General features: G+C 38.7%; 2 protein-coding genes across 5 annotated transcripts in view; one reads left to right on the forward strand and one right to left on the reverse strand.

Moving 5' to 3' along the window:
• Positions 1 to 967: 967 nt before the first annotated feature.
• The window catches only part of LOC104692282 (solute carrier organic anion transporter family member 1A2), a 44,982-nt gene continuing 23,783 nt past the window's right edge, over positions 968 to 22,166 (forward strand). Inside the window, exons 1-5 of one of the 4 annotated variants that reach the window (XM_010404213.4) lie at positions 968 to 1,068; positions 1,236 to 1,319; positions 14,239 to 14,304; positions 15,555 to 15,637; positions 16,913 to 16,958. In XM_010404213.4, coding sequence (XP_010402515.1) covers positions 16,935 to 16,958 — 24 coding nt within the window. In that variant the 5' untranslated portion in view covers positions 968 to 1,068; positions 1,236 to 1,319; positions 14,239 to 14,304; positions 15,555 to 15,637; positions 16,913 to 16,934. Of the gene's footprint in view, positions 1,069 to 1,235; positions 1,320 to 14,238; positions 14,305 to 14,691; positions 14,774 to 15,554; positions 15,638 to 16,628; positions 16,694 to 16,912; positions 16,959 to 22,166 lie in introns of those variants that run through there. The other 3 variants (XM_010404215.4, XM_020584883.2, XM_010404212.4) reach the window with 3 other exon arrangements.
• Positions 11,462 to 15,476, reverse strand: LOC104692281 (islet amyloid polypeptide). The gene is made up of 4 exons (XM_010404211.2): positions 15,390 to 15,476; positions 14,889 to 14,985; positions 14,619 to 14,753; positions 11,462 to 11,985 (listed from the first exon to the last, which is right to left on the reverse strand). Exons 2-4 carry the CDS (start codon positions 14,966 to 14,968, stop codon positions 11,796 to 11,798), a joined length of 405 nt encoding a protein of 134 aa, XP_010402513.1. The 5' UTR covers positions 14,969 to 14,985; positions 15,390 to 15,476; the 3' UTR covers positions 11,462 to 11,795.

Genomic DNA, 22,166 nt, shown 5'->3' on the forward strand with positions numbered 1-22,166 from the left:
CTCCCATGGACTATGTCTGCAGAAGCAGCAAGGACAGTTCCAAACTGCTCTCATGGTAGAAGGAAGGTGGCAAAGGAATGTGGGGATGCTTGGGCCCTGGTGGATGAGCCACATGCATGCTGAGAATTAAAGTGTGTTTTACTCTCTGCACTGTTATCTACCTGGAAGTTATTTCTGGCCAGAGGGTTCACAGTGTGAAGGTGTCCCTGTCTTTCACTCTCTTTACAGCCTACAACAGCTGCAGCATCTGAAATTTTCAAGAGAAAGTGGGGGGTAACCAGGCTTCTCTGACTCAATTTTTCACATTTTAGGGGTGACCTCAGGAAGAAAACATTTTTCCTGCTCTCCAAGTATTTAGCCCTTGTCTTCTCTGTTTTCCAAAAGTTTTATTCTGTGGAAATGCCTTCTGCTGACTTGCAGGAGTCAGCTATGGGTTTTATTGCAAATGTACACATATGTGTATGATCTCAGTTTCTGTCTCTGAAACTTGTTTTAAGCATTTTAAGCCTTCTTTGCTGGCCCTGCTGCTTATAGAAATTGCCTCTATATTCTGAGGAGGTTTCTGGCACTACGTAAAGGAACTACTTGACCCTACACACAGTGAGAGGGAACCTCGGCACATTGGTAAGGTGTTTCCACCTTGGCAATGTGTTTGCCCTTAGGTTGGGGCTCCCTTTATTTGTGTTGAAAAAGCACAAACGAAATTTACCTCAATTGTGACAATGGTGTCTGACTGCCCAGCTTGTGGAGCTTTTGACTAATACCTAGAGGAGATATTAGGGTGGATGTATTTCCTTAGGAGTTCTCTGCTCATTTTGTCTTTCACTGTGTGTGACCACCTCCTTTCAAGGGCAAACAAACTTGGCTGTCTTCCTGACTCACAGCTGCTTTTATTCTTAAGTTTTCTTTGAAAGAGAGATGAGCAGCTGGAACACTGAGTTTGGACGTTGCTGCTCTGCTGGAGAGAGTGGACCTGGGTGTGGGAGGAGTGAAGAACTCTCCAGGCAGTGTGGGGCTGCAGCTCTTAGTCAGTTCTAAGCCATCTGTCAGGTGCGGCCTGGAGCAAGGGTGAGTGTGGGTGGCCATCAGTACCCCATGGCTTGCCAGTGAGGAACTGGTGATGTGGAGGTAGAAGGGAGGAAGGGGTCGGTTTTGGTAATGGGGAGGTGATGAGGGCACTGGGTCCCTTCTGCCTTGCCATCAGAAGTGACTTTCATGTTCTTGTCATATCACAGGCTCAGAGCAATCATTCCCTGTCCAGTTAAGGCTAAGCCTCATTTGTGGAAATTGACGCTGTTCTGTGCTTCACTGGAAAACTGGTATTTTTTCTTTCCTTTGGGGTATAACAATTATACTTGTGTATGACTTCAGCTGTGTAATTGTATTCAAGTGTGCAGCCAGTCTGGCCACTTCTGTTTCCTTTTGATTCCTTGGACAGTAGCAACTGATCGCTGCTGAATCCTATTGCAGGTGGCACTGATTTATATATTTCAAGTAACGTATTTGTGCTAAAACTCAGCATAGCAGGATAGCTGCCGTGAGTCTCTACAAGGGTTTGGGGACAAGAGGCTGCAGGGACAGGAGAGCAGGGGTCATATCAACCAGAGAAGTTTGTCTTATTACTATTTGTTGCATATTGGGCATAGATGAGTGCAATGGGAGTGTTCTCTGGCTGCAACAATAGCCTTTATGCATTGAAAAGTAAAAGCATTATATAGAAAGGGGCGGAAAAGGACACAGGTTTAAAGAGTGTGTAAGTGACTAATGCAAGTAGATGCAGTAAGAGGTTAAACAGAATGATAATGGGTGATATATCCCTAGACAAAATATTCCTGCTTTATCGTATGCTTGTGTACTTGGGCTTTTTTTTTGAACTGGCTTTGTATTTAAACATTGCCTGATATGTGATGTGTGTGACTTTGTTACTCAGTTTTGCTTTGGAAAGTCTGAAGACTTACGTGGATTTCACTATCAAACTTGCTGGTTTGCAAAGAAGAATTCCGCAGTACTCTGACAGTCATAGCAAAACACATTGCCCAAAGAAAATGGCTTTATAAGTAGATTGTCACACCACCATTGTAATTTGTATGTCTACATCCTTGCCTGCTTACAGTGAAATATTTAACAGTGTTTATTTATGAGCAGTGTTTAATAGGTTTGAGGGTGAAACACCATGGGAAACGATGAGACAGGCACGCAATTTCTTTAGGTCTTGTCTCCAGCTTATCTTTTTCAGTTTGAAACGCCAGGCATTTTTTAAACAGATATTTCAAAGAGAGATTGTGAGACACAGAGTGGCACCCAGCACGTAAAATAACAAGTTCACAGTCTGTAGCAACTCAATTGATGAATATTTTGGTTTCAGTGATCAGATATTATGCAAACTTTGAAGGGGAAACAGAGATTTTATGGGATATGGAAGACACAAGAAAAGTTGATGCCACAGAGATTTATGCTAGTTCTCTAGGTCTTTAATTCTGTAGTAATACAACCCAACAAACTCAAGAGTCTTACTGTGTGAGTGAATATGCATTGGATGCAGATACCTGGATTGAAAAAAATGTTCAGATCAGTTTTGATTAGAACTGCACTTCATATTATTAGAATGTGATGGATGTATTTGTATGAGGAGGAAGTTCAGTTATGTTTAGTTTTCTCCTCTGAGCAATTTATAACCTAAGCATTAGTCATCTACCCAATCTCCAGTCCCTTTCAGGATATATAAATAAATACAGTGTAATGCACAAAAAGTAAAATTTATGACCATTGATTGATGTCACTTGTGTCTCTTGCGTGTGATGCTGAATAGAGGGTAAAGAAAACAATTTCTTAAAACATGCACAGTCTTGATTCTTTCCATAGACATGTACTAGCAGTAGGCTAAATCCTGCAGCCTTTACTCAAACTTGTTACCTAATATGATGATTAAATGAAGAAACTGAGATTTTCACCTCTAGAATGAAGCTAATTCCTGTGTAGAAAACCAGTCCAAAGCATATGATCTTCTTTGAGTTCTGAGAGTCAGACAAAAGTGTTATTTCTTGTGCTGTTGAGTCCCTAAGATGCATTTTGGTCTCAAAAATGCCAAAGTTAGCTCTACCACCTATAGAGTTCCCTTTACCTTAGCTGTTCTCTATATTCACTTACATCTCTGGGATGTTTTCCAGGATGCTGATTAGGTGCCTCCTGCATTGCATCATGCTATCCTTCATTTTTTCCTACTTTACCTGCAAGGCTGATGATCACAATATTAATAAATTATGCTTCTTATCTCACTCCTCCCTGTCTCCCAAACCAGGTAATAACATGTGTCCTGATTTAAAACTCTTTTGATATTCTTATTATTTTGGCACTCCTCATAGAAAATTTTGACAAAAAGAATTTGTCAAAAAGATAAAAATAAATTTTGATATTAGTTCTGGCAGTACTATTATAAATTATAAAATGTTGGGTTATTCAGCTGACTCCCAGCAGAAACTGGGAACTTCAGTGTGTTTTGCCACAAATGAAAAGCAAAGAGGAAATTCCTATTTATCTGAAGCTGCAGAATTTTTCTTGTGCTATGTTTACTCGTGTGCATGCACACAGATATACGCAGTGTGTGAATGAAATGGCCTGAATGCCAAGGCTGTTTTGCTGCTGCCGTGCTGCAGAACTCTCACAAATCTCAGGTTTGCTCTTATTAGTGATCCAAGTGATCTGAAACAACATTGTTTTGGGGTTTTAAATTGACTCAGAAGTTATTTCCTGGTTTGCAAGTGTTTCTTCTCCTAGCCAGGTTTTGTAGAAAGAAGCATTTGGAAAATGCTCTCGGGCGCATGGTGGGATTCTTGGAGCTGTCCTGTGCAGGTCCAGAAGTTGGACTTCAGTGATCCTTGTGGGTCCCTTCCAGCTCAGGATATCCCATGATTCTATGTTTTGTACTTGATAGTGATCTTAACATAATTATTACTTTTCTGAAAAATCACATCAGAAATATATGTGCCCTCTAGTTTGTTAAATGAATTATGAAATACCTACCTAATGTGTGGTAGAATGCTTTTGAAGGAGACTACAGGTTTGTTAAGGTTGAAAACTTTGATACAAGTCTGTGAAAGTGTCTGTGACTTTTGGCCAAAATATTTTTTTAAGCAACAAAAATGTATTCACCCTCTTTTTCAAAATTTTGGTTTTGACCTCAGTGTTGGAAAACTCTTTTGTACCATGTTGCCTGATGTGGTCACTGGATGAATCCATGTTGTTTCTGCATGGCTGCTTGAGTTGTACATTCAAGCCAGGCTGTCCTTGTGACTGGGAATCTGTGTGAAGCTGTGTCTGTCTGCAGATTTGGAAAACATTCTGTTATCCTTTCCCCTGGCCGCTTTTCCTATCTGTGCTGTGCTGTTTTCAAAGCAACGTTGAGTTCACTGATTCTTTCCTCCCTTCAAACTTTCCCAAAACAAGAAGGGGAAAGAAAAAAGGAGAAAAAGCCAGGCTGGAAAGTCATAATGCCTTAAAAAGGAAGAGATTTAGCTGTTACAGGACCACCAGTTCGAGCAGCACTTCCTAGAGGCAGCCTGTAACCTCCAACAGTACGGAGGAAGGCATCTGAAGTTCAGGTTCTCTTGTGCTGTGCTCTGCAGTGAGAGGGGAAACATCCCTCCTGATGGGAGTGATCTTTCTGGAAAAACGATTGGAAAGTTCTGTAGCAAAGTCCCTATTTAGGATGATCTGTGGGCATATCTTTGCTGAGGATTCTGGGGTGCAAAATGATGATGAAATTAGGGAAGTACTGGAAGATGACAGGTGGGCCCCTGTGCCCACCTGTCATCTGTGTCTTTTTTTTTTTTTTTTACTGTGTCTGCTGGATTGAGGCCTGAACTCATGTATACCCTTCTAGGGACACAGGGATGTCTTTTTTTGCAGCACACTGTTCTGGAAAAAACCCTGTCTTAACTATCTTCCAGAGCACAGCTTCCTTTCAGACGTTAAGGCTGACCAGCTGAAAGTGGTACATATGAAGCTGTGTAAGGAGAGGTTTAGGTTGGATATTAGGAAAAGGCTCTTCACCCAGAGGGTGGCTGGGCACTGGAACAGGCTCCGCAGGGAGGTGGTCACAGCACCAAGCCTTATAGAGCTCAAGAAGCATTTGGACAATGCATTCGGGCACATGGTGGGATTCTTGGGGCTGTTCTCTGCAGAGCCAGGAGGAGGATTTTGATGATTCTCATGGGTCCCTGCCAACTCAGGAAATTCTATGATTCTTTGATGCTTAGGGTGTACTTGGTAGAAATCATTCATCTCCAGTGCCAATTGTTTAATGTAAAAAAGGTGGAAAAATTTGGGGTTAAAATTACTTTTGTTCACAGCTGTGAGTGGTGATTCACAGAAGTTATATTTGCTAAGGTGTGGAATGAAAAGGAAGAATACTAGGATGAAGCAGAGACTTATTCTGCAGTCGTTCAATTCCAGACACCATGGTTTAGTAGTTCTGTGCTGTGCGTTAGGCTCGCTTAGTGTGTTTATAGAACTGGTACTGATTCCATCAGGGCTGTGCTTCATCTGCCTGGATTTGAGCTGGGAAAACACAGAATGAACAAAGAGAAAAGCAACCTGTTTTTCTCCCAGAAATAAATTTATAGCACTGAGTTAGGTTTCTTTAGTTTTTACATTCTCTGGATTAATCTAAAAACACTTCCATTAGGTCTTTTCCAAACACACTGATATCTGGTCTGGCTTTGTTCCCATTGTGTAAGCTGCACGTTAGCAGGCAGAATGTATTCATCAGGCCTTGGAAAAGGGCTACTGCAATACTGGGGAAAAAAATTGTAGGAAGAATTTTCAGCAATATTTGCTTTTTGATTTGGGAAAAGGTCTCCTGTTAAAAAAAAATATAATTAACAGCAAGTAACTGTGGACTCAAGAATAATGTTTTTAGTAAGTCCTCCCTCAGTAAGTCCTGGACAGGCTAGGTTGATGGGCTGAGAACAACAGAATGAGGTTGGCCACAAGGTGTGTTGCCAAGGAGGCCAGTGGCATCCTGGCTTGGATATGCAATATTGTGGCCAGCAGGACTAGGGCAGGGATTGTCCCACTGTATTCAGTGAGGCTGCACCTTGAGTGCTGTGTTTGGGTCCAGGCCCCTCACTGCAAGAAGGACACTGAGGGGCTGGAGCATGTCCAGGGAAGGGCACGGAGCTGGGGGAGGGTCTGGAGCACAAGTCCTGCGAGGAGAGGCTGAGGGAGCTGGGGGTGTTTAAACTGGAGAAAAGGAGGCTCAAGGAGGACCTCATTGCTGTCTACAACTCCCTGAAAGGAGGTTGTAGCCAGGTGATCATCAGACTCCTCCTAAGTAACAAGTAATAGGGCAAGAGGAAATGGCCTCAAGTTGCACCAGAGGAAGTTTAGACGTCCTGGATATTAGGAATAATGTCTTCAGCAAAAGGGTTATCAAGCCCTGTAACAGGCTGCCCAGGGGAAGTGGTGGAGTCATCATCCCTGGAAGTGCTCAAAAAACATGTGGAAGTGACATTTAGGGACTTGCTGGATTAATAGTTGGACTTGATAATCTTAGTCCTTTCCAACCTAAATGTTTCTGTGATTCTAATATCACTGTGATCCTTCTGAAGTCAGAGCCAGTACTTGGAGCAGTGAGATAATCTTTCCTCTGAGGTCCATTCGACTATCTTCCACTGTCTCAGGCTGCCTCAGATTTGTATTTTCTCTGAGAAAAAGAATATTCTGCCCCACAATCTTAGTTTTTCCTCTCTCCTTCCTGTACCACAGCATAGCAGACAACTTAGAAGTTAAAAAATGGCTGCCAGTTGCTTACTGATCCTGGAAAACGGATTTATGTATTTTGCAACCTTAACATTATTTATCCCCTCCTCCAGTTTTATGACCCTTTATTTCTTTCTTCCTTCTGTAAAACAAACAAATAAATTACAAAAAAACCCTTTCTCTGTTGTATGGCTAGTTTGACATGCAACACAGGTAGTGAGCTCATTCAAGAATGACATTTAAAAATGCCCCATATTCTGAGGGCTAAGTAGCTCAGCTTCCTCAGTGCTGGACTGACAATCTATCACAGGCTGCTTAAATTTTAGCACAATTCCCCAGTGGAAGCAAGTCCCACTCTGACTCCTTCCAAAGGGACTGCTTAATGAATAAGGACTGATTCTGCTTGAAAAAAAGTGATCTGCCTCTGTTGAGAGTGTAAATAATAATAAGCTGGTTCTGGCTTTAGTGCTATTTTAATCATATTGAGTAGCACTTCATTTAAAATGGATTCCAACAGTTTAAATTCACATGTGTAATGGTTTATTTATTACAACTCCAATTATTTTGATACGTCCCAGTATATTAATTCCTTTTGAAAAGCAAAATAATAAATGTCACTAGCTGTTATGCAGCAGATCTCAGGTTACCTGTGCTATCATTATTTATATTAAAGATATTGTAAAAGAGCCTGTAAGAAACAGTTTCATTGTCTCTAACTCAGGATCCAAAAGAGTCTTTTAAGGTGGAAAGGAAAAAAGTTATAGTAGGGGCAGGTCTAAGATTCTTAATTTGAATAATTAAACCTATTTTGTATTTTTAAAAACATTTCTAGGAAATAGGGACTTTATGGCATGATTGTTACTCAAGTCAGCACTATTGTTAGGATTAGAATGCATTTGAATTTGTTCTTTATATTCAGGTGTTTTAGCATTCAGGGAGACAATTTCTTGCACAATGAACAGCAGATTTAACTATTGTTTTATCATCACTGTCTCATTCTTTAGTGAGCTTTTGATAACATGACTTTTAGCTTTTCATGGCATGTACGATTCCTAGTTTGAGATGTCTTTGTTAGCATTTTGATTTTAAGATAGGTTTTAGAGAAAAAAGTTTTTACTGAATCTAATTAAGTATAAATAGTTTTTGTAGCAATTGTAGCTGGAAACCAATCTGTCTAAAGTTTTCAGGAAAACTCGAGAATCCAGATTTTTGTTCCTAAACCAAAGCTTAGTTTAAATGGTGGATTTCAGGTCTGAGTTTGAGTCTGGTTCTGGAGCCTTACACAGCTCCACAAAAATATTTTGGTTTTTAGTGTGGGATTTTTTCTGAGTGTGGAAAAACAGAGATAACAGTAGGATGATTGGAACAGAAGTTGCCACATCCCGTAGAAAGATTCTGTTTCATGTGACTTCAACCATTATTCTGTATAGAGCAAGGAGATGTGTCATTCCTAACCACAGCTTTTTGCTCATTGCATTGCTAGAGCAGTGCAGAGCTGTCCCTTTTCTATATGATAATGAACCAAGACAACAAAATTACTTACCCTTGGAGCTCGGAACAAAACGTCTACCATACCTGTCAAACTGTATTTGCAAATGAGCTTGTTGACTCAAACCCAGCATAAATCTAGAGAGTGTAGATGGCAGCTACTGAAGATATTCAGTAGTGCATTACAGGAAAAGGGTTTTATTCAGGTTATCAATATATTACCTTTCAAATAGTTTAGAAAGCCATTCAGTAAAATCCAGATTTTCTAATAACTAATCCCATTGAAAGTGAATGGAAGCTTTGTCAACTCTCATCAAGAAACCTATTTATTTGAAAAATAGCTAATTTGTTTAATAGAAATTGAAACTATTAATTCCAAATTTACTATTCAGTAAAATACATTTTATTTTCCATGAATATTGTGTGCTTTCTTAGTTTTAGCCTAAGCTTTTACAAGTGAAATAAATTTCTTTCCTCAACTCTATTCATCATGAAAAAATATAAATCCTGTCTTTTATGGAGCTGTCATAGTTCCTAAGAAATATTAGACCCTAGGGCCCACTACTCCATTTAAAACATCCTTCATGTTCCTACAATCTTTTTTTTTCATATTCCTTTTGCTTGTTTGATGACTTTTATTCTTCCCCTTCTCATTTTGTGAAATTCAATATTATGTCCTTTTTCTGCTTTTTTTAAAAACACAACTTAATAGAACACAGTAAAAACCAGAGATTTGGTATTTTTAGTTTTTTAAAGGGAATATAGCCATGTTTATCACATTGTCTGTATTCTTAATTTTCCTCTTTTGTATTTTTTGTTTGCTTGCATGCTCTCTGAAAGATGTAGGAAATCCAGATGAATTGAAAAAGAACTCAAGCTATGTAAAACTTGATTCTCAAGTAATATTTACATCCCTGAAGAGGCAGAGCAATACATACTGGGATTTACAGAAATGCACAGAGACACTTATTTTCTCCTTCATATTCTGAAAATTCTGGTTATGCTGCTTGTGGAGCTGATGAAGTAATGCTTAAATGCTTATTATTGATTGACTTATTTATTTATTTATTTTCTTTTTTCCTTTTCAATCCACTCTTTTCCTGGCTCATTTGCTCAGGATTGTGCTTGTATCCAGACTTACTACAGCTTGATCCTTCTGCTCTAAGAGGCCTCAGTGCAGTTAACAGCAGGAGGCAGGGGAGCAGAGTTGTGTTCTCAAGGGAATATGTGGGGAAACAAGTCTCACTGAAGGAAGTTTCTCAAGATGATCTGACTGATGAATTAACTAACATAGCTCAGAAAAAGAGTTGATTTGGAGTCTGAGGTGTTGGAGGTGTGGGGTTTTTACCAAATTTTCTCTCTTTTATTTTAGTTTGAACAGTTCATACCAAATGCAGATGAGATTCCTGTCACCTAACTCTAGTTATCTTAAAGTTAAGTGCTCATTTTCTGCTAATTGTCTAGACACTCTATATCATCAATGAAAAAATAGAGGCACTTCAGGAGTGATTAATCCCGTCCTAAAATAGATGTCTAAGATGGGATGAATTGGAAGTAGCTGTCTTCCTCCACCAAATAGCAGGAGAGCACTGACAACTGGTTAGACAAAGAGGAGCTGAAGACAGGTGAGACGGTCCCCCTCTTCTCTCTCTCCCTGGTTTCACTGATTTAGGATATGAGTTACATTTTTCAGTATTTGCCAAATAGTTTGACCATGCTAGTGTCAAATCCACCAGATTCAAGAGTGCATAAGGCAAAAATCGATGTACCCAGTTCCACTGATCCTGTGCATGGGAAACCTGTGCTTTGTTGGGGTTTGTCAAATGGTAGCTGAAAAAACAAAATCTGGTGCATAAAGCATTGCTCATATTCCAGGTTGGGATCAGCCTAGAGATCACCATCCACCCCCAGGGAACGACTCCATTTGGTTAATCCTCTGTACAAACAATGTCACAGTGACACTTCAAAGACATCCTCTCACTTTCTCATTTATTTTCTGAAACACAAATATTCTAATTGAAAAACAAATTAAGCATACGATGAATGTGCAACAAAACTCAAAAGTAACTGGAATTAAAAGCATTTCAAGCTGGCAGAAATATTAGACAGGTTTAATACCATATAAATGGTTTTCTCAATAAAATTCAGAATTAATATCCATTAGAACATTAATAAAGGTTGAAACTTTCCTCAGTAAAGAGAGTACTTAGTAACTCTTTTACAGTAGGAATTCTGTGCAGTAATGTTTTTTCCCCTGTATTTTTTGTGAAATGAAGTGAATATGCCATTTAACCTTGAACTTAGCAAAAATGTTTCTATTTCCTAAGTATACTTTATAACAGAAAGAAACCAACTGAAGGCAGTTATTAAACTTTAATTTGCTTCTCCAGAACTAAGGTTCTGCTGAATGTTTTTCATAATTGGACAATAATGTTTTTCAGACAATAGTGAACCCTTCCCTGAGAAAGTGTGGACAAAACAGCCGTTCCTGTGATATAAGATGTCACCTCTATGAAAATTTCCTTAACAATTGAAAGGAAAAAACATATTTTTTAAGCCTGCACTGATTCTGGGCTGAGACAGGAGAAAATAACACTGTCAGATTCTCATTAAGGTCTGCCCATCTGTAAAATAGTTTCCCTGGATTTTGGTAGGAATGTAAGTATGCCAGTGCAAAAAATTACCCAGTTTCTATGATACATTTTGGTTCTTGAACTACTCATTGTTTTTTTCTCTTCCCTTCGTTATTTTAGTTCAAGGAAAGGAATACCCAAGGACTGGAGTTTCTGCTAGGTTGTTATCAGAGCTTTATCTCATTCATATTTAAAAGCACTTATGCTCATTATGCTTACATTTCACTGATACCATCTTAAAGTAAGAACTGCAAATCCTTAAAATCCCCTGCTCAGTAGGCACAGAGGTCTGTGCTGCAACACCACTTTTCCTTGATTGATGTATGTTGTAGTGGAAACAGACCAGTCAGTTAACTGCACAATTGTATGATTATGGTGCACAATGCAGCATCTTTTCTCATCTAGCTGTTCCTTCAGTTGTACAAAACAAGATGCTGTAGATGTTTCAAAACCAAAAGATTCTTCTGTTCTACTTTCATTAGGACATAACTTTTGCTAGCATTCTGATATTTGTTGTTCTTTAATTAAGATGATTTCTTTCTCTTACCAAACTGTGACTATAAAGACATACACATTATGGATTATCTTTTTAGTCCTTTTAATAATAATAATAATAATAGTAATAATAATGATTAAAAACCCTGTTGCAATTACTTTTCCATTTATTATCATGATAGATTTTTACAAAGGAATTTAATAAGCACAGATTTTTGGAGTTCTTAATGGAGTTGAAAGAATAGCCTATGCATGTTGTTGTACATGCCTAGTGGAATGGTGAACATAAATCACATACCCACACACAGACAGAAAACAAGGCACTGGTAAGACTGTACAAGTAATAAATGACCAAGAGGTTGTTGATACATTAAAAACCGAGATTCTAATGAAAACTGTGTCAGCAGCCATCTAAACACCCTAAAGCTGTGCATGGTTTTGGGGTTCTCTGCTTAATAGCCCTGCTGTGTCCCTCTTTCCATATGTGTTGGAGCCCACGTTTGTAGGTGAATAAACCGCGCCGATGCTGTTGCTGGAGCGGACCAGGAAGTCGGCCAAGCGCTGTGTCACACATGTGGCAGTGTTGCATTTCCTCTTCTCCAGCTGGTGACTGCCAAGATGAAACAAAGAGAGCCAAGATGAAGTCAAATGATGAGCAATCGTGTGTGCCACTTCTCATAGTCACTTGAGCTCTGCTAATGTGGGAGTTCTTTTAATATGTGCACAAATACAAGAACATTACAATCTTCCCACCACCTACTTTGTGCCTGAAAAAAATCCTTGTGCTGGGTGTTATTATCAGTTTTAATGATGGGGGTTATTGAAATGCAGAGACCTGAACAGTCATATGTCATTTTTATTGATATCCTGCACAGCAGTTTATGACATCTAGAAAACCTGTAATGATAGTATAGGTAAGACACTAAGTGAAAGCAATGACTAAATGTTTAACTTTCAGCTGAACTTCTAAATCTATTTAGAGCTCTTGCTGATATCATGAGGATTACTAACATAATGATAATCACTAACATTTATTTAGTTCTCTTGTTCCCACAGAATCATATCCCTCTCTCACTGAAGTGAGTGGTAATATTCCAGTCCACATCAAGTGGATTAAACCCAAAGACTCTTTCTCCCAACTGCACCACGTATCATGAGAGGTAGCAGGCATTGCCAGCTTCTGCCAACTTCATTACCACTTAGGATGGTCTTTAGCTCTGTCCCTCTACCACTTAGCTCTGACTAAACAGAGATTTCATCTACTGAAAATCTGCCCCATCTTTTTTGAAACACCAGCAGCTTGAAAGTTCTGTTGTGGTGGGAGAGAATCATTTGCTGAATGATATTTTAAAGAGCGTCCATGGAAGAATCCATATCTAAAAAGAACATTTTATCATCTGAACCAACAGACCATTTACAGAACCACATGTAAAACTTATGTAGCATGAGGGTTTTTTTTTAATCACAATAAAATGGTTAGCTTGAGAGAGCTTGGGTTTTCAAATTTGTTTCTTAGACTGCTGTGTTGTTCCTTCAGACAGAAATACTGGCTTGCTGAGATTGCCTACTGAGTTATTGCTGATTTTCTTGGATGTCTTCATGCTGATATAGCATGAGTTAGATATTAGACAGTGGCTAAAATTTACTGTGAAGAGCAACAATTTCCCAGTTTCAAACTCTGAGCAGTTACCAATATGTTCCTTTGCTTATTGATTACTAAATCTGTAATCTAAAATGTCATATTTGAAGTTATTTGTATTGATGTAAGAATCCAAATGGAACAGCAGCTGTGAATGTCTGTATTATACTGGTTCTTCATTAGCAGATGGGCAGCAATTTTTAAGCAATTAATATATTAAATGTGTAATTGCATTAAAAGAAAATGGTTGGATAGGGCTTGATATAACCTCTCATTGATGTTCATGCATCTTTCTATTGATTTTAATCAATTCATTTACATACGAGGTTCAAAAAGCAACTGGTTCTCATGGAGATCCTGCTTTGTTTGTGGAGGCAGAATTCTCTATTTCCTTAAAGCTACAAAATCAGGGCCTGACACCCCAAGTTCAAAACTCCAGCCCTTACAGGAAGCTGCTGGGTTTCTATCTCGTGTCTGGCCTGGCTGAACCCACCAACTCTTTTAGCTGTGTGGTCTGTAGCCTTTAAATAAATATATGCTGCCAGGAGAAAATTCACCCGGTGAGACACGGTTCTCAGCCCCAGAAAGGCAGATAAGGCACACCACACTCATGAAAGTGATGCCTTGTGTTTGAGCATTGCAGTTATTTTGGGGGTTTTTATTTTTTTCTAAAGTGATAGCTGTAAAAATGTGAGAACTTCATCTCTATTATAAAAATACATTGGAAGGTACAAAAATTGTCATATAATATTATTTTTAATATATGTATTCAGAGAGAGAAGAACAGGCAACTATATATACATATGTATTTACTGAATTTATCCATAACAGAATTGTCATTGAAAGACATTCACTCAAGAACCTGACAAAACTAGATGAACTTGAAGGTCTCTGCCAACCTTGATGATTCTGTGAAAAGTAGAATAGTTCAGTGCTGCTTATCTTTTAGTACAAATTGCAAATACATCTTGAAATGTTTTTTATTCATTAAAAAGTTGCCTGAAATTGAATTTATGAATTTATAAATGAGAATGTATTTCAGACAAGTTAAATTCTATCAGAACCAATTTCTTATTTTCCTTCTTCCCATGATTAAATTCATATTTAATTCTGTGATTAAAAAATTGCTTACTTACCGAAAGCATTTGTACTATAAAATAACTCCATTCTAGCAGAACAGTAGTATTGTTAAGAAGGCTATGTTTTCTTTTTTTTCCCCTTCAGGGCTTGGAAATCTGACAAAGTTTTAAAAAAAAGAAGGAACTTTCAAAATACACCGTTCTTCTCAAGGTAATGTAGTATTTGCAGCCTTTGTAATTTATGAAAGTGTTATAATTATAAAGTGATTAAATGATTTGCAACTTTGTCCCTGGATTTCACTTTCTACCCTGAATGCTTTGATCTTTATGTTACAGAAAAGCTGATCTTTATGCTTACAGGAAAGCTCTATTTAGTAGAAGGATATTTTAATCTCTTTTTTTTTTTTTTTTTTTTTTTGAGGAATAACAGCAGAAGCAGAGTCTCAAGTGGCAGTATATCACTGGAACAAAGTTTGCTTCATGATTCAATCTGATATGACTGGAAGAAACAAGGAAAATCAATACCTTTTTGTCTTTGCTGCTGGTTGTTCTGGCATTTCCTCACTAAGTCCTGAGAGTGTATGCTGTGACATTACAGGCAACATCCATCCTTGTCTCTTGGAAGTACTATCAGATAGATCATCAGCCACAGACAGTAATCTTTGAACAACAATAAAATAGTGAGCTTGAAAAACTCTATTTTTGTATTATTTGAGACATGAAAGCAAAAGCAACTCATGCAATAATCCGATCTTTTCCCCTAAAAAGAAATGAACATGATTATTTATTACTCACTTCTCAATAGGTGTAGCTTCCAAACAGCTCAGAGTGACAGAAAGTGCAATGAAGAAAACTGACAGCTTTAGGTTGCACATCTTTCCTTCCAAACTTTCTGAAAAGAACAATGATTCAAAACTGAAAGCAAACCCAAATACTCTTCAGTATGTCCTATCATTGATGCCCATTCTGTCCTAAATCAAGAGCAGGTTTTTTTCACAGGCTAGAGTGAGAAAAATGATCCCCTCAAGTTTAGTGAGACAATTCAGTTTCAGAAATACAGCTCTCAGCAGTAAATGCTTGTTTTCCAGACAGTAGTTTCAATCCTATCCCTTCTCTCTGGGTTGCATTGCCCAGTCATATCCCAGTTTCACATTGTGGTCCCCAGTGCAGTTTACTCTGAAGTTGTCTTAGCCTTTTCCTGAAAAATGCTCTCGATTAATAATAGGGAATATTGTGCTTTTCTAAAGCACATCTGTTGCACTGCAGGTAAAGTAAGAAAAAGGGGAAATTATTTACCTTTTTGTGGTCACGGATCTGACTGGAGAAGCCAGCAAGCCCTCTTGGTTAGCAAGAAGTGTGCATGCAACGATTCCACGCTTGCATCTAGCTCTGGAGTATCCTTTTCCCTCTTCCTTTCTGGCAAGTAATACGGCTCTTATATATCCTTGACACCTTTCTCAGCTCTGACATCAGGCAGCACAGAGAGACTGTCGTTAATTCCGATCCCTATAGACAGAAAGTGCCCCAGAGAGGAGCAGAGGCAGGTGGGTCATTATTGCACTAGTACATCAGTAAATATTCACCTGGTGTATGCAGAATGCCCTCATGAAGGTACTGCAACAGCATATTGCACATCAGGAATGTAGCCTCAATTTTACAGCTCTGATAAGCTGCTGAGATAATATTCCCCGTGGGTGTTTTCGAGGGCTAAATAAGGTAACAAAAGTTACAAAGAAAGCCAGAGCAAATGAAACACCAGGCCACTGGTAATCGAAATACAAGAAAACATATCTCGAAAAGATGGAAAAGTTAAAGCTGGGGAGGTTTGTTGTAGAATATAGATCAAAAAGAGAAGGTGTCTGAAGGGATAAAAGCTGTATGACGAATAAGAAAAGAGTGAAAGTTATTTAAATTGACAGATAGAGTTTTCATTCAGGGTAACACAGTAGAAATCATGTACATTTTTCAGTCAAGTCTAAATGTGAATGAAAATTCTGTCACTATTAAAGTAAAATCTCATGTTTTACTAACACTGGTGGATTCTTTGTCATGCGAGAAAATTGGCTCAATTAATACTTTTCAGAAAGCAAAGACTAGGATTAAAAAGCCAGGAAATGTCAATATAAAACTACCTGTGCAAATTTATTTCTCTAGTATCATGGAGTATGGTTCAGGGGAAAATGTACAGTTTTTAATAGACTAAATCCAGTGTTAATGAATCTGACTGCAGATTTCCAAGGATACAACTAGAACCATTTTCCTCTGATTTCAGTGGAAATTAGGCAAATCCCTTTTTTTTTTCCCTGGCCTGTGTCTCCTTAGTTTCTGCTAGGTACCCCAATACCTTTGGAAAACAGGTCTTTTAATTATTTATAGAGGTCGAGGTTCTGGCACAAAAGCTGAGCAAAAGTTCTCAGTGATAAGAAGTTACCATGTACATCTTTTCTATTCCCAAGAACAGGAATTAGTTGCTTCAGTGCCAAGTCCATTGCCTTAACTGGAAACCCCCTTCTTTGTTGGTTTAGTCTGTAGTACCAGATTTTCATTGCAATGGCTCAAGTTCTAGTGTTGGCTCGCTTCAGGCATCTGTGCTACTTGAGGTGAATACAGAAGGAATATTTAGCTGGGGTAGTAGCCTCTTAACTTGATTACAACAGTCTGCAAATAAGACTCTAGAAAGTGACAAAACACTTTGTTGATTGTTGTACATGTTGCTTTGGGGTTTTTGTGTGTAGTTGTGGTTATTTTTTTTTTAAGGGGGTGCCACTGCTGGATATTGCTCTCTGTTTTTGATATGATCATATACTTCTTTTCACCAGGTTCCTGTTATCCCCTCTCTGGATGGACAGTCCCAGTGTGAGAGAAGTAAGTACAGTGCTTTATCTTCACCATGACAGTAAGTTTCGTGCAACATCTGAAACAAGTTTATCTCTCCAAAGACTCACTGTAGAATTTGACTATGATGAAATAATATTCTGGTGTTACTTTCACTTTAGCAATTTCACTCCTCTGAAATGAAGGCATGATAAAACCCATTTTACAGAGATAGAATTGTGCTGAAAAGCAATTATACAGATATTTGGCTGGGGATTGACACCAATATTCACTGCTTGGCTATTGGACTTGAAAATGCCTTGGTGTGCTTTTTCCTGGGTGGAAAGAGATCTGTGTGCCACTGACACTCAGCAGTGGTCTTTATGCTCAGCCTATGTGAGAGATGTTGTTTCAAGTCCTGAAAAGCAATGGATAGATCATTTTGTGTTTAAGATTTCAAAAGACTGAACTGAATACTCAGAATCTCTTCTGTTTTAAGGCATCTAAGTGAGTGGTTTCTGTATCAAAATTTAATCAAGCTACGGGTTGAGAGAAATAAAATGAAACACCAATTTTCAAATAAATATTGATCCCAAATTCTAACTGCAGCTGTCCTGCAAGTGGACTGGGGGGAGCCACTAATGCTTTGAGAGAAGAAGAGAAAGGCTGCTTCTTGAGTGCATTGTAGAAATGAAAGTAGGCTCATGATGTCCCAGGAGCATTGCCAGCCTCCTGGGCCACACAGCCTCTTGGCAGAGTCAGCAAGAAGTCTATCCAGCAATTAGTCACATGTAAAGTTAACAAAATTAAGGTATTGCAGCTTCTCTTGCTAGTTTTCTTGAGCAGCAGTAGTGTTTTCCTACACAAACAGGAATGGAATATGAAATTGTGGAATCTCTTTGACAGCAGAACAATTCATAACTCAGATTTTAAGATGCTGAATACTATGCAGTTGGTGCCATTCAGTGAGTGGTTGGAAAGCTATTTTTACCAAAGTTCCTTAACCTTGATCTTAGGCAAAACCTTTTATTACTGTGCATGACAACTGTTATAAGCATAAGGAAAAAGAAAATCAAGTGTTCTCATTGAAGAAATCTGTGATCAATTCGATTCTGAGTAGTTACATGGTAATTTTAGATATTTATACTAGTGTTTAAGTCTCTGTGCAAAGATTTGTCTAAAAAAATGTGCCTATAAGAGGGCTAGGTGACACCATAGCTGAGGTTTAAAAACAATCCAGAAGACATATTTTCCCAATGCCCTGGCTCCTTCTGGAAACTACCTACACAATGTCTGGAATTGCAAAATGCTGACCATGCTCTGCACTGGGATGTACTGGCATCAGAGGAACAGGGAACCAGCCTTGTCTCAAGTGTCTGCTGCTTTTATATCCTGAGCAGTGGGATTTGAATGACTAAATGTGAGATGAATAGGGAGGCCATTCTAGTGCCTGTTTCTAATGCAGAGGTCTAAAACAGCTTAGGTGATTTGTGCCTGTTTCTCCTTTTTGCCTACAAAAGCAGCCTTGGGTGACTTGCTCAGGTGCAGATGTTTACACTGTGGGTGTCTAGATGCAAATAAAATTAATTTCATCAGGGATGCTTCAACTCTCTTATGTTCTCAGTGCTTGAGGTTTAAGGTTGTCTCCCTCATTCTCACATTTACCTTTTTCTTAGGCTATTCTTGGCACCTGCTGGGCAGCTGGTTCCCACTTTTAATGGCTACTTTTCAATGTCTGAGCTCTACATTTGCTTAATAATGTTAATAAGACATGTTAAGACTCTTTGTAATGGATGTGGATGTATCTGTCCCATTTGTGAGTGTCAGAGCCATATTACCTGTTGTGGGCACTTCCCCAGCTGCTGTACAGCTGTGTGAGGCAGATGTCTCTGGTAAATTATGCTGTTGCTCAGTTACCAGGAACTAGAAGTGTGTGAATAACTCATGGACTAGTTGGCCTGTTGTATCAAAACAGAAATAAGTAAGGTTTAGGCATTACCTTGCAATGGGTTTATTTCACTTTTTTGAGTAAACTAGCAATCAGAACAGCAGCAGCATTAATACACATCAGTGTAAATACTACCAGTAACGACACAGAATGGTGCAGGTGTCACAGCTTGCAGCTGTTACCTGAGTTGAGCACAATGTTTAATGCAATTATTTCATGTTCATAGCAATTTTAGTAGCCTTTCATTCCTTTTAAATTAAGCTGCAAACCAAAAGTAAAGCATAAAAAAGAGGTTTCATTGACAGTCTCAGCACATCTGAAAAAGTCAAAGTAGCCTACATGGCCAAATGTGAAATCAGAAGATTTCTGCTGTCATTTTATATGTCCTAAAATATCCAGGATTGCCGTTCATGAACCTGGCTATCAGGACACTATTGTAACAACTAAAAGCTATGCGGACCATCAGAGGGAGCGTAAAATCACACTAGACAATTATGATTAGGGACCTTGATTGTTCCCTAAATTTTTACATTTGGATGGCAAAGTCTGAAAATTTTGGCTATAATGCTCTCTTCCCAGTATTTCTTGCTTGGTGCTGTGTTGTTGAATACTACAATGTCTGTACTTTCTGGTGCGTGGAGTGGTAATTTTCTATTGTTAGCACTTAAGCTGTGCGAACTGCTTTGATCAAGTAGTGTTTTATCAAATATGCTTTTGCTAGCACAACTTTCTTTGTTACTCCTGTTTCATGTGGGCCATTTCAGTGCTGATAAAATAAAAAGAGCTGTTCTTGTTGATCCCAAAACTGATGTTAAACCTGAGGAAGAAATATGTAAGAAGCAGCTGAGAAGTAAGAGGTGGAAAGTTCATCATTTCTCCTCCAGTGGAAAAAAACGATGAGTCAGAAATGAGTGGTGTCCATCCATGGAATTGACAAGCAAATGGAAAGAAGTAATTTGGGTAGTTAACAGTGTTTTAAACCAACTTTTATGATGCACTTTGTTACTCAGCTCACAGAACAATGATGTAGCCTCACAGGACTATTGCTAATGATTGCTCTGAGAATGAGCTCAGCAGTTTGTGCTGAATCGGTGCCTATAGCTGGGAATCCCTCAAGCAAGAGAAATAAACTCCATGTTTAGATGAGAAAAGTCAGAATTGACAGCTCAGTGGTTGGTGAGTTATAGTTCCAAGTGCCATTCTTATGTACAGTTTATAGAGTTTTAATTGCATCCAATGATTTACCTTTGAATACAACAAAAGTTTTAACTTTTTGATTTTCTTTTCCCCTGTCTCTCCTGCAACCTGTTTCCAGCAGTTAAAAGCAAAAGCAGGACTCCATTTGGTTAGCAGTGTCACTCTCAAGGGCTCTAGACAGTGCTAATGGTAAATATGAATATGGAATAGAAATACTGTTCTTTCTTTCTCGTAGCCTAAGCCATCCATTGCTTCCTGCTATGCTAATTCCTATCAGTCACTTACATAGCAATTAATGTCTAAAAAGGTATTCAGGTTTCAAAGATACTGCTGGAATGTATACATGCCACTACTACAATAGTATAGGGAGTTCTCTAACACGTGTTGTATTCATGTGTACTTCAAAGCAGAACAAAAAGCCTTGCTAAAAGGAAGGGCAGGGTGACTATATTGAATTACAGAATCACAGAATGGCCTGGGTTGGAAGGGACCTTAAAGATCATTCAGTTCCAACCCCCTGCCATGGGCAGGGACACCTTCCATTATCCCAGGTTGCTCCAAGCCCCATCCAACCTGGCCTTGGACATTTCCAGGGATTGGGCAGCCACAGTTTCTGTGGGCAACCTGTGCCAGGACCTCACCACCCTCACAGGGAAGAATTTCGTCCTAATATCCCACCTTAACCTACTCTTTCAGCTTGAAGCCATTCCCCCCTGTCCTGTCATTCCATACTTTTATGAATAGTCTCTCTCCATCTTTCCTGTAGGATCCCTTCAGGCACTGGAAGGCCTAAATTAGGCCACCCCTAAGCTATTGAATGACAGACTGAAGTCTCTCTAAATGATCCTGTTAGGGAGAAAAGAGAGGAATTAAGCATGTGTAGAAGTGCTGTTTCTGATTTACTAAGTGTAACTGTGAGAATTCTCCACCCCTTCTTCCCCACCCCAGCATCTTACATAAAGAGCACAGACATCTGTAGAAGATGCAGTGAGACCAGGAACCACCCTCCATGCTCCCCAGACTTACTGCACTGCAGGTGAATCACTGGCAAGTATGAAGCAAATGAAATCAGTCACCTCTCTGAGAAACTGCTGGTTTTCATAAGAATTCTACACAGATTCATGTCAGCCCTTCACCCCTGATGCAGTGCATAACTTCTAACTAAGTTTTCTTTTAAACTATCTCACTTTTAAAAAATCACTTTTTTTTTTTTCTTGGCAAACTACTGCAAGAGAATGACAATCTGGCTTTGTCTTGAAACACTCTGAGTCTTTTAGATGATGCTGTCTTGACAGCTCTGCTATTAATAGTGGCATTTTCCCTGCTGTTTAAAAAGGAGACTTGTGATGAACTGAGAATCAGTCATGTTCGCAATAATTTTTCACTAGGGGCAGATGCAGTCTATGAGCTTACGTAGGAGAATTTACGTTGACAATACCATGAAACATTAATTAACTTATTTATGGTATGTCATCACACGTAGCTGCAAGATAAGATAGCCTTGCTTCAAAAAGAAGTGCAGTAGGGCTGAATTTACAGTGTGCTTGAATCATTGTATGTGTGAGTGTAAGACCTGACCTTTTCATTCTGCTTGGAGATGGGAAAAGACTTAGACAAGCACAAGGAACGTGAATCAGTACATGACATCATCTTTCTACTGTAAAAAGTCATTAACAATTCATTAGAAGTTCAGCATATGCATCTGAAAACATCTAGTGGATTTTTGGTCTGTTATGGTAGTGTCTTTTATACCAGATATTGCTGTTTCCTTCCATTTAGCAGCAAATCCACTTTTGGCTGAGCTCATCCTTGATACCAGAAATCAGGAATGGTGTGAAAAAGTCAGTAATTAAATGTGAGCTCTCACAAATAATGTGGGAGCTACAAGGGACATGGCTAGTTCAAAAGGTGCTGTTTCTTTTCAATAAATTGTTATTGAGCCAAATACCCAGTGAAAATTGAAAGGACTGCATCATTGTGAGGGGAAAAAAAATGAGGCTCTGGAACATTTCAGTCATTTACATATTGAAACAATTTCATATTAACACATACTGTGCTAACGAATGATAAAATTTCAATGGGACAAAGTTAAAAAGTCACCTTATGAAAACATT

This window comes from Corvus cornix, chromosome 1A (genome assembly GCF_000738735.6).
Source record: "Corvus cornix cornix isolate S_Up_H32 chromosome 1A, ASM73873v5, whole genome shotgun sequence".
NCBI classification, from domain to species: Eukaryota; Metazoa; Chordata; class Aves; order Passeriformes; family Corvidae; genus Corvus; species Corvus cornix.